At 43.7% G+C, this 15569-nt stretch overlaps 1 protein-coding gene across 1 annotated transcript in view; it reads left to right on the top strand.

Moving 5' to 3' along the window:
* The window catches only part of bin1b (bridging integrator 1b), a 44709-nt gene that overhangs the window by 7534 nt on the left and 21606 nt on the right, over positions 1–15569 (top strand). The window contains exons 2-4 of the mRNA XM_080758467.1: positions 13682–13762; positions 14936–14990; positions 15263–15357. Of these exons, the coding sequence (XP_080614593.1) occupies positions 13682–13762; positions 14936–14990; positions 15263–15357 (231 nt within the window). The remainder of the gene's footprint in view (positions 1–13681; positions 13763–14935; positions 14991–15262; positions 15358–15569) is intronic.

Genomic DNA, 15569 nt, shown 5'->3' with positions numbered 1-15569 from the left:
AGGCTACTGGACAAGTGGACATCTGTGACATCTGCTCCACATTGTGTGTGTGTGTGTGTGTGTGTGTGTGTGTGTGTGTGTGTGTGTGTGTGTGTGTGCGTGCGCGCGCGCGCGCGCGCGTGTGCGTGCGTGTGTGTGTGTCGACCTATATGGAAAGCACCTTGGATAAAGGTGCTATATAAATGCAACATTTACCATCTGCAACAAAGCAAGGACATACAACGTTATTAAATACTTTTAAAGAGGAATAGGAAAAAAAGGAATAGGGTTGCAGTTAATTACAATTAAATTGGGAGTCTTTTCTCTGAACACTTGCCCATGTTATATATCAGTGACTGGCTATAGTCTAGTCGCGTATAGCCATAAAACTATTCCACAATTACGAGAGGCTGTAACAGTCTGTCTGGGCAACGTGAGACTATATAGTCATTAGTCTGATGTCATTAGAACCGTCACTATAGTAGGAAATGGACCTGTCACTCTGGCAAGAGTTAAATGAACAACTGAGGAGTTGACGCTAGTATAGTGGAACCATTTGCATTCTGCTCTGATCTCCACCCCACCCCCCTCACACCTGTCCTCCCCCCCCCCCCCCCCCCCCTCCCTGGGGGGGGGGGGCTATCTATAGACCCCAGCCCCTCATTCTCATCATACTGTGTGACGATACACACCATGACAAGACTGGAAGCTTTTTTGTGCTGTTGTCATGTCGCACCGTTCAATTTCTATAGGACCCCCTAAGTTTGGTATGCGTTTAGTTAGTTAGAAGCACCCCCCACCCCCCCCCTTATCGTGTGTGTGTGTGTGTGTGTGTGTGTGTGTGTGTCTGTGTGTCTGTGTGTGTGTGTGTGTGTGTGTGTGTGTGTGTGTGTGTGTGTGTGTGTGTGTGTGTGTGACTGTGTGTGTGTGTGTGTGTGACTGTGTGTGAGAATTTGCAGCCAAGTTGAGAGAGTGACTGTGTATTTTGGGGTCTGAAATTGAACACCAGTTATCTGCTATGGCCTCTGTGGAACCGATGGTCTCTCTTACACACACACATGCGTGTGTCTCTTACACACACACACATGCGTGTGTAAGCACACGCAAGCGCGCGTTCAGGTCATACAAATACGCACATGGCCTTGTCATGCATCACGTGTGATGTAATGTCGCTTAGAAATGCATCACTCTGTGACAGTTGTCAATTCACTTTTGATCTAGGATGCCAGGTTACATTAGCATGTTAGCTTAACTACCTGTTGGAGAGCTCAGACGACTAGGTTCCCAGCCCTGAGCCCTCACACACACTCAGTCAGTCAGAGCCATCTAATAGAAGAGTTACGACATTGAGGGGGCAGAAACCCAGCGCTCGGGCCCTGTTCATGCAGCCTGAACTGAGCCAAGCTGGAGTTGGAAATACATTGTTTTCAACGAGGGCGGCGCAAACAAGAGCTATTTTAAGCATGTGTGCAAACATGACAACTGTTTTAAAGTATTCTACTGTAACAACTAAAGTCTCTTTAATGTTCATGTTGTACTATTACTACGAAACAATTTAAAATAAAGGGATTTAAGATCATTGAAGCTGGGCTGTTGCCCTGAGTCCTGAGCCCTGAGTTTCTGCCTACTAGATTCTACAGTACCACAGCTGGTACTGTAAGAGGATAATTCAAGCTTTCCGTAACAGCTGCAATGTTGGTGAGTTTGACGTTGTTTAATACAATCAGAGAGAACTTTTCTGTTTGGATGAAGGGGCTGTCTATGGAAGGTGCACCTTGTTAGCACCTTGCCATTGACTTATAATGGTGGCCGTGGTCTGCATAATATGGAGAATAGGTGTTGTTATATCTGAAAGACCTGCCCTGTGTCTATATCCGAAAGACACGCTATAGCTATAAGCTTGTCCGTGGAAAAAGACTTGGTCTTGTTGTCTGTGGCAAATGTTTGATTTTCTTTTTTTCACACCATTTAGATTGTTCTTGTTTTGTTTTGATCATAAGACTGAATAATTACTGAATGTAATGAAAGTCTCCAGGTTTACTTCAGAATATGTACGGCAATTATTTACTATGACACTTAGTGGCATTACCATATATCATATACCATATCATTACCATATATCATATACCATATCATTACCATATATCATATACCATATCATTACCATATATCATATACCATATCATTACCATATATCATATACCATATCATTACCATATATCATATACCATATCATTACCATATATCATATACCATATCATTACCATATATCATATACCATATCATTACCATATATCATATACCATATCATTACCATATATCATATACCATATCATTACCATATATCAAGAGTCCACTATAGTGGTTCTCAAATTATGTTTTATTTGCAAACAATATCCACCATAAACCAGCATGGCAACCAATGACTGAAAGACATGTAATAGTTTGTTTTATACTTAACTGAAAGACCTTATATAATAATTGTAAAACCTGCTAGCTTGTATTATAATAATAACTGAAAGGCCAGTGCTAGTTTGTGTTATAACTTTAAACCATTCTGAACGGGAACCCCTTTTGGTGTTTTAAGCATTATGTTATACTTTAGCTATTGGAAAATAGCAGATCTACAAGCTCATAGCGTAGATCTGCTATTTTTTAAAAAACCCGTGAAAATGTGGCGCAAATCGTTGAAACGTTTGAAACGTTTTTAACTCAAATCCTTGTTTCTGGGGGGTCCCTGGAACTACATATTTTGAGATCGGGGTCCGGTTCCAATTTCATAATAATTGATTGATTGATTGATTGATTGAATACTTTATTGAAAATATATTATTTCAAAAGGATAAATTCACAAGAAAGCTGTTAGGCTTGTTTCCATTGTGGTCCTCTATTTCTAATTCTGGGGCTCCTTATAAGGTCCTTGACATGAGAATGTTTGAGAACGACTGATAACAGAAACAGAGGGTTTTTCAGAAAACTGTCCTGATTTAGAAGACATTTGTAGAATCGTCCTCGGGTCTACACGTAAATAGTTTAAAGGCAAACTGTCAGATTTGCAGACAGAGTCGTCATACTGTACTTTACTGTACTTTGCTTTGAGGCATCCTGTTTGCTCCGTGCTGGGAGCTTATATGACCTGCTGGGTCATGTCATTTCCTCACCCTAGCTGCACTGTACTCTTTAATGAAGCACGCGCGCGCGCACACACACACACACACACACACACACACACACACACACACACACACACACACACACACACAGAGGGAGACAGTGTGTCTATCTCTCTATCTCTATCTATCTATCTATCTATCTAAATATCTATCTCTCTCTCTCTCTCTCTCTCTCTCTCTCTCTCACTCTCTCTTTCTCTCTCTCTCTCTCTCTCTCTCTCTCTCTCTCTCTCTCTGGATGAATGAACAGGACATCCTATGACTTCCCGTCCAGCTACAGTCGATGTGTTTCTGTGACTGACCATCGTTTACAGTCAGAGAGCAGCAGCGTTTACCCAACAATATGTAACCTTGAACACACACGCACACACACACACACACACACACACACACACACACACACACACACACACACACACACACACACACACACACGCTCGTCCTTTGCCCTAATCTGCCCCTAATAAGCTTCCCAAAAGTGAGACCTGATTTTTAAAGGCACAGTGCCACCATTTAAAGGCACAGTGCCACCACAATGGCTTTTGCTACTGTGTGCAGAGACAAGTTGTACCACCAGGAGGAGGGGTGTGTTTATACATAGTGGGCTGCCTGGGGCAGATAGGATTTCTATCTATCTAGCTAAGTATAGACCAACAAAGTTAATAGAGATACTACTAACTTTAGCTATAACCTTATCCCTATATATCCCCCCAGCCCCCCCCCACACACACACACACACACACACACACACATGGCCCCTTACCCCAAAAACCTGGGTCTGTGTCCAACTGGGCTACACACACACACACACACACACACACACACACACACACACACACACACACACACACACACAGAACCCCGCTGTGTCCATTTCCCATAACCTCCAGCACTTGTAGATCTGGTATTCATTGCCCCGCCCCCACAGAGGAGAACATGGATCCCGTGGGTTTTCCTCCTCGTCTGTACGAACATGTTCCACTCGGTGTCATGAGCCCAGTGTGTTCTCGGTGCAGGGCTTAGCGTTGAGGAACCGGAACCGGAACCCTCGTTTGCTTTTAGGATCTGCAGTCAGCTTGACTAACCCATTCAGGGCGGGAACCCCTGTTGGTGTTTCAAGCATTCTCTGCTCTATACTTTAGCTATTGAAAAATAGCAGATCTACAAGCTCATAGCGCGCCACCGAGTGGCGCGCTACGAGCTTGTAGGTCTGCTATTTTTTGAAAAGTCGTGAAAATGTGGCGCAAATCTTTTAATGTATATTCTTTCAGAGCAAACATTTTTAATTAAAATATTGGCTTCTGGGTGGGGGGGGGGGGGGGGGTCCCTGGAACTACATATTTTCAGATGGGGGTCCGTGGCCCAATAGAGATATTTCTGGGGGTCCTTGACATGAAAAAGGGTTGAGGACCACTGACATACTGTAGAAACACTGACATACTGTAGAAACACTGACATACTGTAGAAACACTGACGTACTGTAGAAACACTGACATACTGTAGAAACACTGACATACTGTAGAAACACTGACATACTGTAGAAACACTGACATACTGTAGAAACATGGGGTTTTTCAGAAAAATTCTAAAGTCTTTTAAAGTCTAAAATGGACTAAAGGGGGACAGAGTGCCTGTGTGTGTGTGTGTGTGTGTGTGTGTGTGTGTGTGTGTGTGTGTGGGGGGGGTCACGGCAGTAAGGGGAAGTCCCCCTGGTCGTGGTGAGGGGTCAGGATTAAGGCCGTGGCAGGTGGCCGGCCGTGTTCCGGAGCCCCCAGACTGGACATACCTATGTTGGTCATCTGATCAGATTATAGCAGCGCCGCGCACAGCCTCGTTCCTTCCACAACACCCCCCCCCCCCGATGCCCTGACGACACACACACACACACACACACACACACACACACACACACACACACACACACACACACACACACACACACACCACACTAAACATACCCCCCCCCCCCCCCCAGTGGTGGTCAAACATGTTTTGGCTCGGGGTAATTTTTTCACCCCAGTAAATTATACCATTCTTTTTTTCATCCACGACTCCCTTGAGTTACATTGTTGTTACTTACGTAAGTAAATCAAGCGTAAGTAAAGTTTTTTTAAGTAAAGTTTTTTTACGTAAGTAAATCAAGCCTTGCTGAGCCATGAGGTACAGATGTCGTGGAAATTTAGGGGATAAACATCTAATAATACTCCAAGTTGCAGTTTGGTGCTGTTCGGTGCTGTTTGTTTATGAGGTCACTGTCCCATTTGGTGAATTCCTTAATTGAGGCTCTATGTTGGGGGTTGTTTGTGTGTTTGTGGGACTGAGCTATAAAAGCTGTCGCCTTTTACTGTCTCGGGGAGTCAGACTGGGATTCCATACATGTCATGAACAGGTCGTGTCTTCTTACTCGAGTAAAATCCTTATACTCCATAACTCTGACATCTTGTGTTGCCTCATTATTCATTATTATGAATTGTCTTTTGAGCATGTTACACCCAATCCAACCCTTTTTTTTTTTTTTTAATGTAACCCATTTTTCACCCCTGTGTCAATCATCTAATGTGATCCTGGGCTCTACACACCCTCCACCAACCTAGTCCCCATATATGGGGGACAAGGGGAGAGCAACGGACTTGAACTCATGCTTCCTTCATGCCTGAGTGTCCAAGTGTCTCCTTTACACCTGACAGGGGGGAGTTTCCCTGGTTGGACGTAGCGCGTGGGAGGAACACGTTATTCCAACCAGTTCCTTTCCCCTCCATCAGGCACCCAATCCAACCCTTGATGCTGAGTGTCAAGCAGGGAGGCACTGGGTCCCATTTGTACAGTCTTTGGTATGACATATTGAGTGATATAGGCCTAGAAACATGAGGCATTTCAGAAAACTGTCAGGATTTAGAAGACTTTCTTTTTTACTTGGACGTCAGGCCTAAATGGGTTAAATAAGATATTTAGAGCAGCTGTGTTTATTGAGTATAGGCCTGTATTTAATGAGCCAGGGTCACGGTGACTTCATTCAGTACAAGTTGTTCTAAGTGGAAAGGCAGCGCCGAGGTCAGACCACAAACTATTCTTTTACCGTTTTTCTTTGAGTTTTCACACAAGTTTGGAAACATTTTTTAAATTTTAATAAATGAAGAAAATGTATACGCTGGAAGTGGACTCTATAATCTTTTTGAAAACGCGTAAGATACATTTTTGGGGATTTTGGCACCGCTATACATAATAATAATAATAATAAAACTTTATTTGTATAGCACCTTTCATGACATGAAATGCAGCTCAAAGTGCTTTACAGAAAAATGTAACATGGGGGTCCCTGGCATGTCTTTGGCAGCGCTACATGGGGGGTCCCTGGCATGTCTTTGGCAGCGCTACATGGGGGGTCCCTGGCATGTCTTTGGCAGCGCTACATGGGGGGTCCCTGGCATGTCTTTGGCAGCGCTACATGGGGGGTCCCTGGCATGTCTTTGGCAGCGCTACATGGGGGGTCCCTGGCATGTCTTTGGCAGCGCTACATGGGGGGTCCCTGGCATGTCTCTTTGGCAGCGCTACATGGGGGGTCCCTGGCATGTCTCTTTGGCAGCGCTACATGGGGGTCCCTGGCATGTCTTTGGCAGCGCTACATGGGGGGTCCCTGGCATGTCTTTTCAAATGGGGTTTCGCTGCCTGATTAGTGTCAATTTGGGGGTCCTTGACATGAAGTTTGGGACCCACTGGCCCAGCGGTCTCGGTTCAGTCCTGAGAAATGAGAGACAATACAATATTGTTGACTGTAATATAACGTCTCTAATGGAGACAATACAATATTGTTGACTGTAATATAACGTCTCTAATGGAGACAATACAATATTAATACAGTATTAATACTGTAATATAACGTCTCTAATGTCTGCCTTTCTGCCATCATGTAGACTTTAGCTATTCTTCCTCTTTACCCGTAAATCGCAGTTCCCACTTCCTGTTTGGCGGTAGTTTTATTTTAGGACCTTTTCTTTTCCTGACCTTTTAGAAACTATAGCTTTGGTTTTCTGTCGAGTCAGGGAGTTAGGAACGCACACACACACACACACACACACACACACCCACACACACACACACACACACACACACCCACACACACACACACACACACACACACACACACACACACACACACACACACACACACACACCACACAGCGGTGTAAAGCAGTGACCCCCCATAACAGAAGATCTTTCTGACTGTTCTATAGCAGTGATTCTCAACCCGGACCCCCAGTTTGACATGCATTAATTAGGACCCCCATTTAATGGTATTTCTGTCTCCGACACCCCCAATTGATGTTGTAAAACCAAAGTTAATGTAACTGTGAGAGTTACAGACCCATAAAGGGTCCATTTGGTTCCAAACTATCATTTAACTGGGGACCCCCTTGAACTCCCTCAAGGACCCCTGGGGGTCCCTCAAGGACCCCTGGGGGTCCCTGGACCCACTGGTGTAAAGTAACTAAGTACATTTATTTAAGTACTTATACTTAAATAAAGTACAAAATAATGCCTCAAAAGTGTACTTGAGTATTTCCAACTCCCAATACTTTAACTTCTATACTCTACTACATCTCAGAGGCAAATACTGTACTTTTTTCTCCACTACATTTATTTGAAAACTTTACTTACTAGAGTTATATACTTTGTAGATGTTGTACTGTGTGTGTACTGTATGTACTGTAACAGGACAGTGAAATAATAAAACATTCACATTGTTGCTAATGGTGACGCTCCCACGGCTGGAAGAGTCACACAAAGGCCTACAGCAGCTTGTGGTGGACAGGTGATCAGCTATGATCAGAGGGCTGGGGGGGACGCGTGGCTCCACTGTGGCCTTCTATAAATATAAATACACATGTCTATTTACAGACACACATACATACTGTACAGCTTACAGTAACAAAGAGATGGATGGTCTCTCCATCACTACTCCAAGATCTAGTGAGCTTGTAGATGGTGTTATGTTTTCCACGTTACGGCGACCAGATCCAAACTGTTCATTTGACGACGACATATTGTCATATTCGACCATAAGCCTAATATTGCCTTCATCATTTTGTTATTAAACCCCCTTTTTTAAGTTAGATTTTTTTGGGGGGGGTTTGTTGCTTTTTTTAGCTTTTTATTGATAGATTGAAATCTGGTAATCTGACAGGAAATGGGGAGAGAGGTGTGTTATTTGAACACATCTCGTGGGAAAGGAGACAACGAGAGCAACTATTGGGGGACTAATTAACTATTAGCGTTTGAACACTGACACCTGCCAGCCAGTCACAATGTGGGACAGGGTCTGAACACTGACGCCTGCCAGCCAGTCACAATGTGGGACACTAGGGTCTGAACACTGACGCCTGCCAGCCAGTCACAATGTGGGACAGGGTCTGAACACTGACGCCTGCCAGCCAGTCACAATGTGGGACACTAGGGTCTGAACACTGACGCCTGCCAGCCAGTCACAATGTGGGACAGGGTCTGAACACTGACGCCTGCCAGCCAGTCACAATGTGGGACAGGGTCTGAACACTGACACCTGCCAGCCAGTCACAATGTGGGACAGGGTCTGAAAACACTGACGCCTGCCAGCCAGTCACAATGTGGGACAGGGTCTGAACACTGACACCTGCCAGCCAGTCACAATGTGGGACACTAGGGTCTGAACACTGACGCCTGCCAGCCAGTCACAATGTGGGACAGGGTCTGAACACTGACGCCTGCCAGCCAGTCACAATGTGGGACAGGGTCTGAACACTGACGCCTGCCAGCCAGTCACAATGTGGGACAGGGTCTGAACACTGACGCCTGCCAGCCAGTCACAACGTGGGACAGGGTGGGACATCTGGTGGTCCCCCCATTTCCACCGTGTGACACAGAACTATGAAACAGGTGGTCCTCAGTCAGCTAAATGATAGAGGAGTTTGTGGCAGTTCACCCTGCCACTGAGGAGTTATTGGACCTGTATTAAGTTATTTCTAATGTAACAGGAGGGGTCGGGACACAAATGGGTGAATTATTATGTATGGTGTATGTTGCAGAGATTTATATTATTTTGGGATGTGTATGTTTTTGGGTTGATTGCTAATTGCTTGTTGTCTCCATGGTAGGGAGCAACCATCAGCTGTGGGGTGTGTGGGGGGAACATACCAACAGTATGAGGGTTTGGCATTATGGCAGTACCCTGTTTTCTTGTTGTTCTTGATATGGTTAAGTGATTGAATAAGTGATGTATTATCATGACGTGATGAATACGTGTTGTCCCTGGACATTAGGAAATACTGGTGTAAATTGTGGAATCAATTCAGGGTGGTATGTTCCAGTGGGAGGGGCTTAGCCTTTATAGGTATAGGGAGGCCTCCCACTGCCTGGCAGTCAAAGCAGGGCTGTGGAGGTGGAAGGAGCGAGGGCCACCTGTCCAGTATGACATGTAAATACTTCTGTTTTGAGTGAATAAAAGAACATCTCTGCAAGAAGGACTGCCTGGACCTTATTTCTATGCACTTTTCCCATTTTCCCGGTTTTGCACACTACCCGCACTAGGCAAGTGTGACAGAGTTGGTAACCAAAATAATGGACCCTTACTAGAGTTTTGTGAAAGTGTAAAGTGAAGGTTTCCTTGTTACGCTCTCGCGAGTTAATATATTGTTGTTTTGTTAAACATTCTGCATTACTTAATTTACAAGAAGTCTACACAATCAGAGAATGTAGAATAATTGTTATTTTGATGCCTGTTAATCTCTTCTACATTAACGGGTATACCACGTCAATACAGCATGGAATATTATCCACCATCCTACATCTTGGGTCTGAGAGGCTAAATCTCATCAAATGCAGAATAAATCATGGACCTTGATGTGAAAAAGGTTGAGAACCACTGCTTTAAGCGCCATTTGAGTCTCCTAATTGTGACGTCCACTGAGGGGCGTGGTCAATGTGAAGGTTGGAAGGGTATTTAATCAGGTCTCTGTCAAGCAGCAGGTGTTGCTGACGAGAGGCAAACAGTTGTTCAGACTGTGTTTAGGAGGCTGTTTGTATCATTTACGTTTATTGCATTTATTTATATCTATGCTGTAGTGACTAGGCCTGCAGAAACAGATAATAAATCCTCATTATACCGACTCTATACGCACATGTTTGGACATCACTTCCTGGAGCACATGTCTCTTAACCCATTCTGAACGGGAACCCATGCTGGTGTTAGCATCATGTTATGCTTTATCTATTGAAAAATAGCAGACCTACAAGCTCATAGCGCGCCACCGAGTGGCGCGCTACGAGCTTGTAGGTCTGCTATTTTTTGAAAAATCGAAGAACGATAGAATCTGATCTCAGGTCAGAATGGGTTAATCAGACCAGTGTGTGTCCAGTGGAAACCTCGTATGAATCTGATCTCAGGTCAGAATGGGTTAACTACAACCCCACTGTCGGCAACCAGTAGTGTCACAAATGTAGGATTTGGGCGCTACAAAGCGTTTACGCGGTTAAGAAAGAAAGTTAAAAAAAAAAGATACACACAGAAGTGTGAATGAACTTCCAGTAGTATGGTGGTGTAATTTGAGGTGTTGTGTTCTGTGTTGTGATGAACTTCCAGTAGTATGGTGGTGTAATTTGAGGTGTTGTGTTCTGCGTTGTAATGAACTTCCAGTAGTATGGTGGTGTATTTGAGGTGTTGTGTTCTGCGTTGTAATGAACTTCCAGTAGTATGGTGGTGTAATTTGAGGTGTTGTGTTCTGCGTTGTGATGAACTTCCAGTAGTAATGGTGGTGTAATTTGAGGTGTTGTGTTCTGCGTTGTAATGAACTTCCAGTAGTATGGTGGTGTATTTGAGGTGTTGTGTTCTGCGTTGTAATGAACTTCCAGTAGTATGGTGGTGTATTTGAGGTGTTGTGTTCTGCGTTGTAATGAACTTCCAGTAGTATGGTGGTGTATTTGAGGTGTTGTGTTCTGCGTTGTAATGAACTTCCAGTAGTATGGTGGTGTATTTGAGGTGTTGTGTTCTGCGTTGTAATGAACTTCCAGTAGTATGGTGGTGTAATTTGAGGTGTTGTGTTCTGTGTTGTAATGAACTTCCAGTAGTATGGTGGTGTATTTGAGGTGTTGTGTTCTGCGTTGTAATGAACTTCCAGTAGTATGGTGGTGTATTTGAGGTGTTGTGTTCTGCGTTGTAATGAACTTCCAGTAGTATGGTGGTGTATTTGAGGTGTTGTGTTCTGCGTTGTAATGAACTTCCAGTAGTATGGTGGTGTATTTGAGGTGTTGTGTTCTGCGTTGTAATGAACTTCCAGTAGTATGGTGGTGTATTTGAGGTGTTGTGTTCTGCGTTGTGATGAACTTCCAGTAGTATGGTGGTGTATTTGAGGTGTTGTGTTCTGCGTTGTGATGAACTTCCAGTAGTATGGTGGTGTATTTGAGGTGTTGTGTTCTGCGTTGTAATGAACTTCCAGTAGTATGGTGGTGTATTTGAGGTGTTGTGTTCTGCGTTGTGATGAACTTCCAGTAGTATGGTGGTGTATTTGAGGTGTTGTGTTCTGCGTTGTAATGAACTTCCAGTAGTATGGTGGTGTATTTGAGGTGTTGTGTTCTGCGTTGTAATGAACTTCCAGTAGTATGGTGGTGTATTTGAGGTGTTGTGTTCTGCGTTGTAATGAACTTCCAGTAGTATGGTGGTGTATTTGAGGTGTTGTGTTCTGTGTTGTAATGAACTTCCAGTAGTATGGTGGTGTATTTGAGGTGTTGTGTTCTGCGTTGTAATGAACTTCCAGTAGTATGGTGGTGTATTTGAGGTGTTGTGTTCTGCGTTGTAATGAACTTCCAGTAGTATGGTGGTGTAATTTGAGGTGTTGTGTTCTGCGTTGTAATGAACTTCCAGTAGTATGGTGGTGTATTTGAGGTGTTGTGTTCTGCGTTGTAATGAACTTCCAGTAGTATGGTGGTGTAATTGAGGTGTTGTGTTCTGCGTTGTGATGAACTTCCAGTAGTATGGTGGTGTAATTTGAGGTGTTGTGTTCTGCGTTGTAATGAACTTCCAGTAGTATGGTGGTGTAATTTGAGGTGTTGTGTTCTGCGTTGTGATGAACTTCCAGTAGTATGGTGGTGTATTTGAGGTGTTGTGTTCTGCGTTGTAATGAACTTCCAGTAGTATGGTGGTGTATTTGAGGTGTTGTGTTCTGCGTTGTAATGAACTTCCAGTAGTATGGTGGTGTAATTTGAGGTGTTGTGTTCTGCGTTGTAATGAACTTCCAGTAGTATGGTGGTGTATTTGAGGTGTTGTGTTCTGCGTTGTAATGAACTTCCAGTAGTATGGTGGTGTAATTTGAGGTGTTGTGTTCTGCGTTGTAATGAACTTCCAGTAGTATGGTGGTGTATTTGAGGTGTTGTGTTCTGCGTTGTAATGAACTTCCAGTAGTATGGTGGTGTATTTGAGGTGTTGTGTTCTGCGTTGTAATGAACTTCCAGTAGTATGGTGGTGTAATTTGAGGTGTTGTGTTCTGCGTTGTAATGAACTTCCAGTAGTATGGTGGTGTATTTGAGGTGTTGTGTTCTGTGTTGTGATGAACTTCCAGTAGTATGGTGGTGTATTTGAGGTGTTGTGTTCTGTGTTGTAATGAACTTCCAGTAGTATGGTGGTGTATTTGAGGTGTTGTGTTCTGTGTTGTGATGAACTTCCAGTAGTATGGTGGTGTATTTGAGGTGTTGTGTTCTGCGTTGTAATGAACTTCCAGTAGTATGGTGGTGTATTTGAGGTGTTGTGTTCTGTGTTGTGATGAACTTCCAGTAGTATGGTGGTGTATTTGAGGTGTTGTGTTCTGTGTTGTGATGAACTTCCAGTAGTATGGTGGTGTATTTGAGGTGTTGTGTTCTGTGTTGTGATGAACTTCCAGTAGTATGGTGGTGTATTTGAGGTGTTGTGTTCTGCGTTGTAATGAACTTCCAGTAGTATGGTGGTGTATTTGAGGTGTTGTGTTCTGTGTTGTAATGAACTTCCAGTAGTATGGTGGTGTATTTGAGGTGTTGTGTTCTGTGTTGTGATGAACTTCCAGTAGTATGGTGGTGTATTTGAGGTGTTGTGTTCTGCGTTGTAATGAACTTCCAGTAGTATGGTGGTGTATTTGAGGTGTTGTGTTCTGTGTTGTGATGAACTTCCAGTAGTATGGTGGTGTATTTGAGGTGTTGTGTTCTGTGTTGTGATGAACTTCCAGTAGTATGGTGGTGTATTTGAGGTGTTGTGTTCTGTGTTGTGATGAACTTCCAGTAGTATGGTGGTGTATTTGAGGTGTTGTGTTCTGCGTTGTAATGAACTTCCAGTAGTATGGTGGTGTAATTTGAGGTGTTGTGTTCTGCGTTGTAATGAACCTCCAGTAGTATGGTGGTGTAATTTGAGGTGTTGTGTTCTGCGTTGTAATGAACTTCCAGTAGTATGGTGGTGTAATTTGAGGTGTTGTGTTCTGCGTTGTAATGAACTTCCAGTAGTATGGTGGTGTAATTTGAGGTGTTGTGTCTTTTCTCAGGTTATGCAGAAGCTGGGCAAAGCAGACGAGACCAGAGACGTGGCCTTTGAAGAGCTGGTGGCGAACTTCAACAAACAGATGGTCAGTCAGAGCCTCTTACTTACTCTCACTTTCTAGGGACTTTCGCTACTAGACGTGCTTTTTGTTGTTCCCCTACTGTACAGAAATATACAGTAGGCCTACAGTATGTTGCTCTTTTATTTACGTAAGTAAGTAGCCTTGCCGAGCCATGAGGCCCATATCTGTTTCTGTAGCGTGAGGCAGCTTGATGTACAAGTACACCCCCTGGACATGACGCTAGTATGTCGCAGGGATTTACCCCCAATCCAACCCTTGATGCTGAGTGTCAAGCAGGGAGGCACTGGGTCCCATATTTAGAGTCTTTGGTATGACCCGGCCGGGGATCGAACCCCGACCTCCCAGTCTCAGGGCGGACACTCTAACCACAAGGCCACTGAGCTGGTACAATTTACACAATTTACATTTTATTTTTCATGGCTCCGTGCATTTCCTGTGAAGCACGTTAACACGTTAACGTTACAATTTAGGCATTAATCCAGAGCGATTTACAGTAAGCAAGACCAACACACGGTAATACATCAAATAGAATAGAAACATAGAACATAGAACACATAGAAATAGTACATCTACAGTAGAATATCTGTACGATGAAACGATGAGTAGCCTATACACTATACAGAGAAGAGAGTACTGCCGAAGCAGACGACCCAGTACAGTAGATTACAGTAGAGTACAGCCGAAGCAGAACGACCCAGGACAACTCCAGGTCAGAGAAGCAATGCTCGATGATACGTGATAAAAATAAAGCTCGTAGATCAGCTATACTTGGATACTCCCTCTAGCACAAAGTATTTTCAGTCGGGCCAAATACCGAGCATCGATGTGAACCCTCGATGTGAACATTGTTTGAGAACGTGCGATGACAGAAATACCGTGACTCACTCAGACTTATAGCATGTTATGTAGACAGTGCATTGTATATAGTCATAGCACGTCATAGTACATATGTATAGCATAGTAGTATAGATGTATAGCTTATTTCATTATAGATATTCCACTGTTACTTTCTTAGCTTACGCATGTTTCATGATAAATGTTTTTATGTGATGTATTCCCATGCTTTTTTGTTCTTGCTTAATGTAAGTCGCTCTGGATTAAGAGCGTCTGCTAAATGCCTAAATTGTAAATTGTAAATTGATGCTCACACGACTCACACTGTGTCTGTGCTTCCAGACGGAGGGCACGACATTGCAGAAGGACTTGAAAGCGTACCTCGTAGCAGTTAAAAGTAAGGATATACATCTTGTCTGTGAGAGAGATTGGTTTCTGATATGTATATTATTGCCTTATGGGCTATTTTGTAATGTCTGCGTGCTATGCACGACGGAGCCTTTTTGGTATGCTTTGCATCAATGATTAGTGGCAAAGAATGCACTCTCACTTTGATCAAATGATTAACTGAATTATCTCTCTCTCTCTCTCTCTCTCTCTCTCTCTCTCTCTCTCTCTCTCTGTGTGTGTGTGTGTGTGTGTGTGTGTGTGTGTGTGTGTGTGTGTCAGCCATGCACCAGGCATCGCGGAGACTACAGGATTGTCTGGCAGATATGTATGAACCTGATTGGTTTGGCAAGGAGGAGATCGACTCCATGGCAGAGGTGAGAGATTAAAGGCAATCTTACTCTCTCTCTCTCTCTCGCTCTCTCTCTCTCTCTGTCTCCGTGTGTGTGTGTGTCTGTGTGTGCGTGTGCGCACGCACGCACAGAGAGGGAGAGTGTCACAGGGCTCGAATGTACAGTATATAATAATTCATGAGTGTATTTTGTGTCAAAGGATCTCCTATAAGTCAAGCCCACTTTCCGATCCCTCT

This window comes from Protomyctophum bolini (genome assembly GCF_963924005.1).
Source record: "Protomyctophum bolini genome assembly, chromosome: 24".
Classification (NCBI taxonomy): domain Eukaryota; kingdom Metazoa; phylum Chordata; class Actinopteri; order Myctophiformes; family Myctophidae; genus Protomyctophum; species Protomyctophum bolini.
The sequence above is the reverse complement of the archived record's forward strand: the minus strand, read 5'-3'. Positions and strand labels throughout refer to the sequence as shown.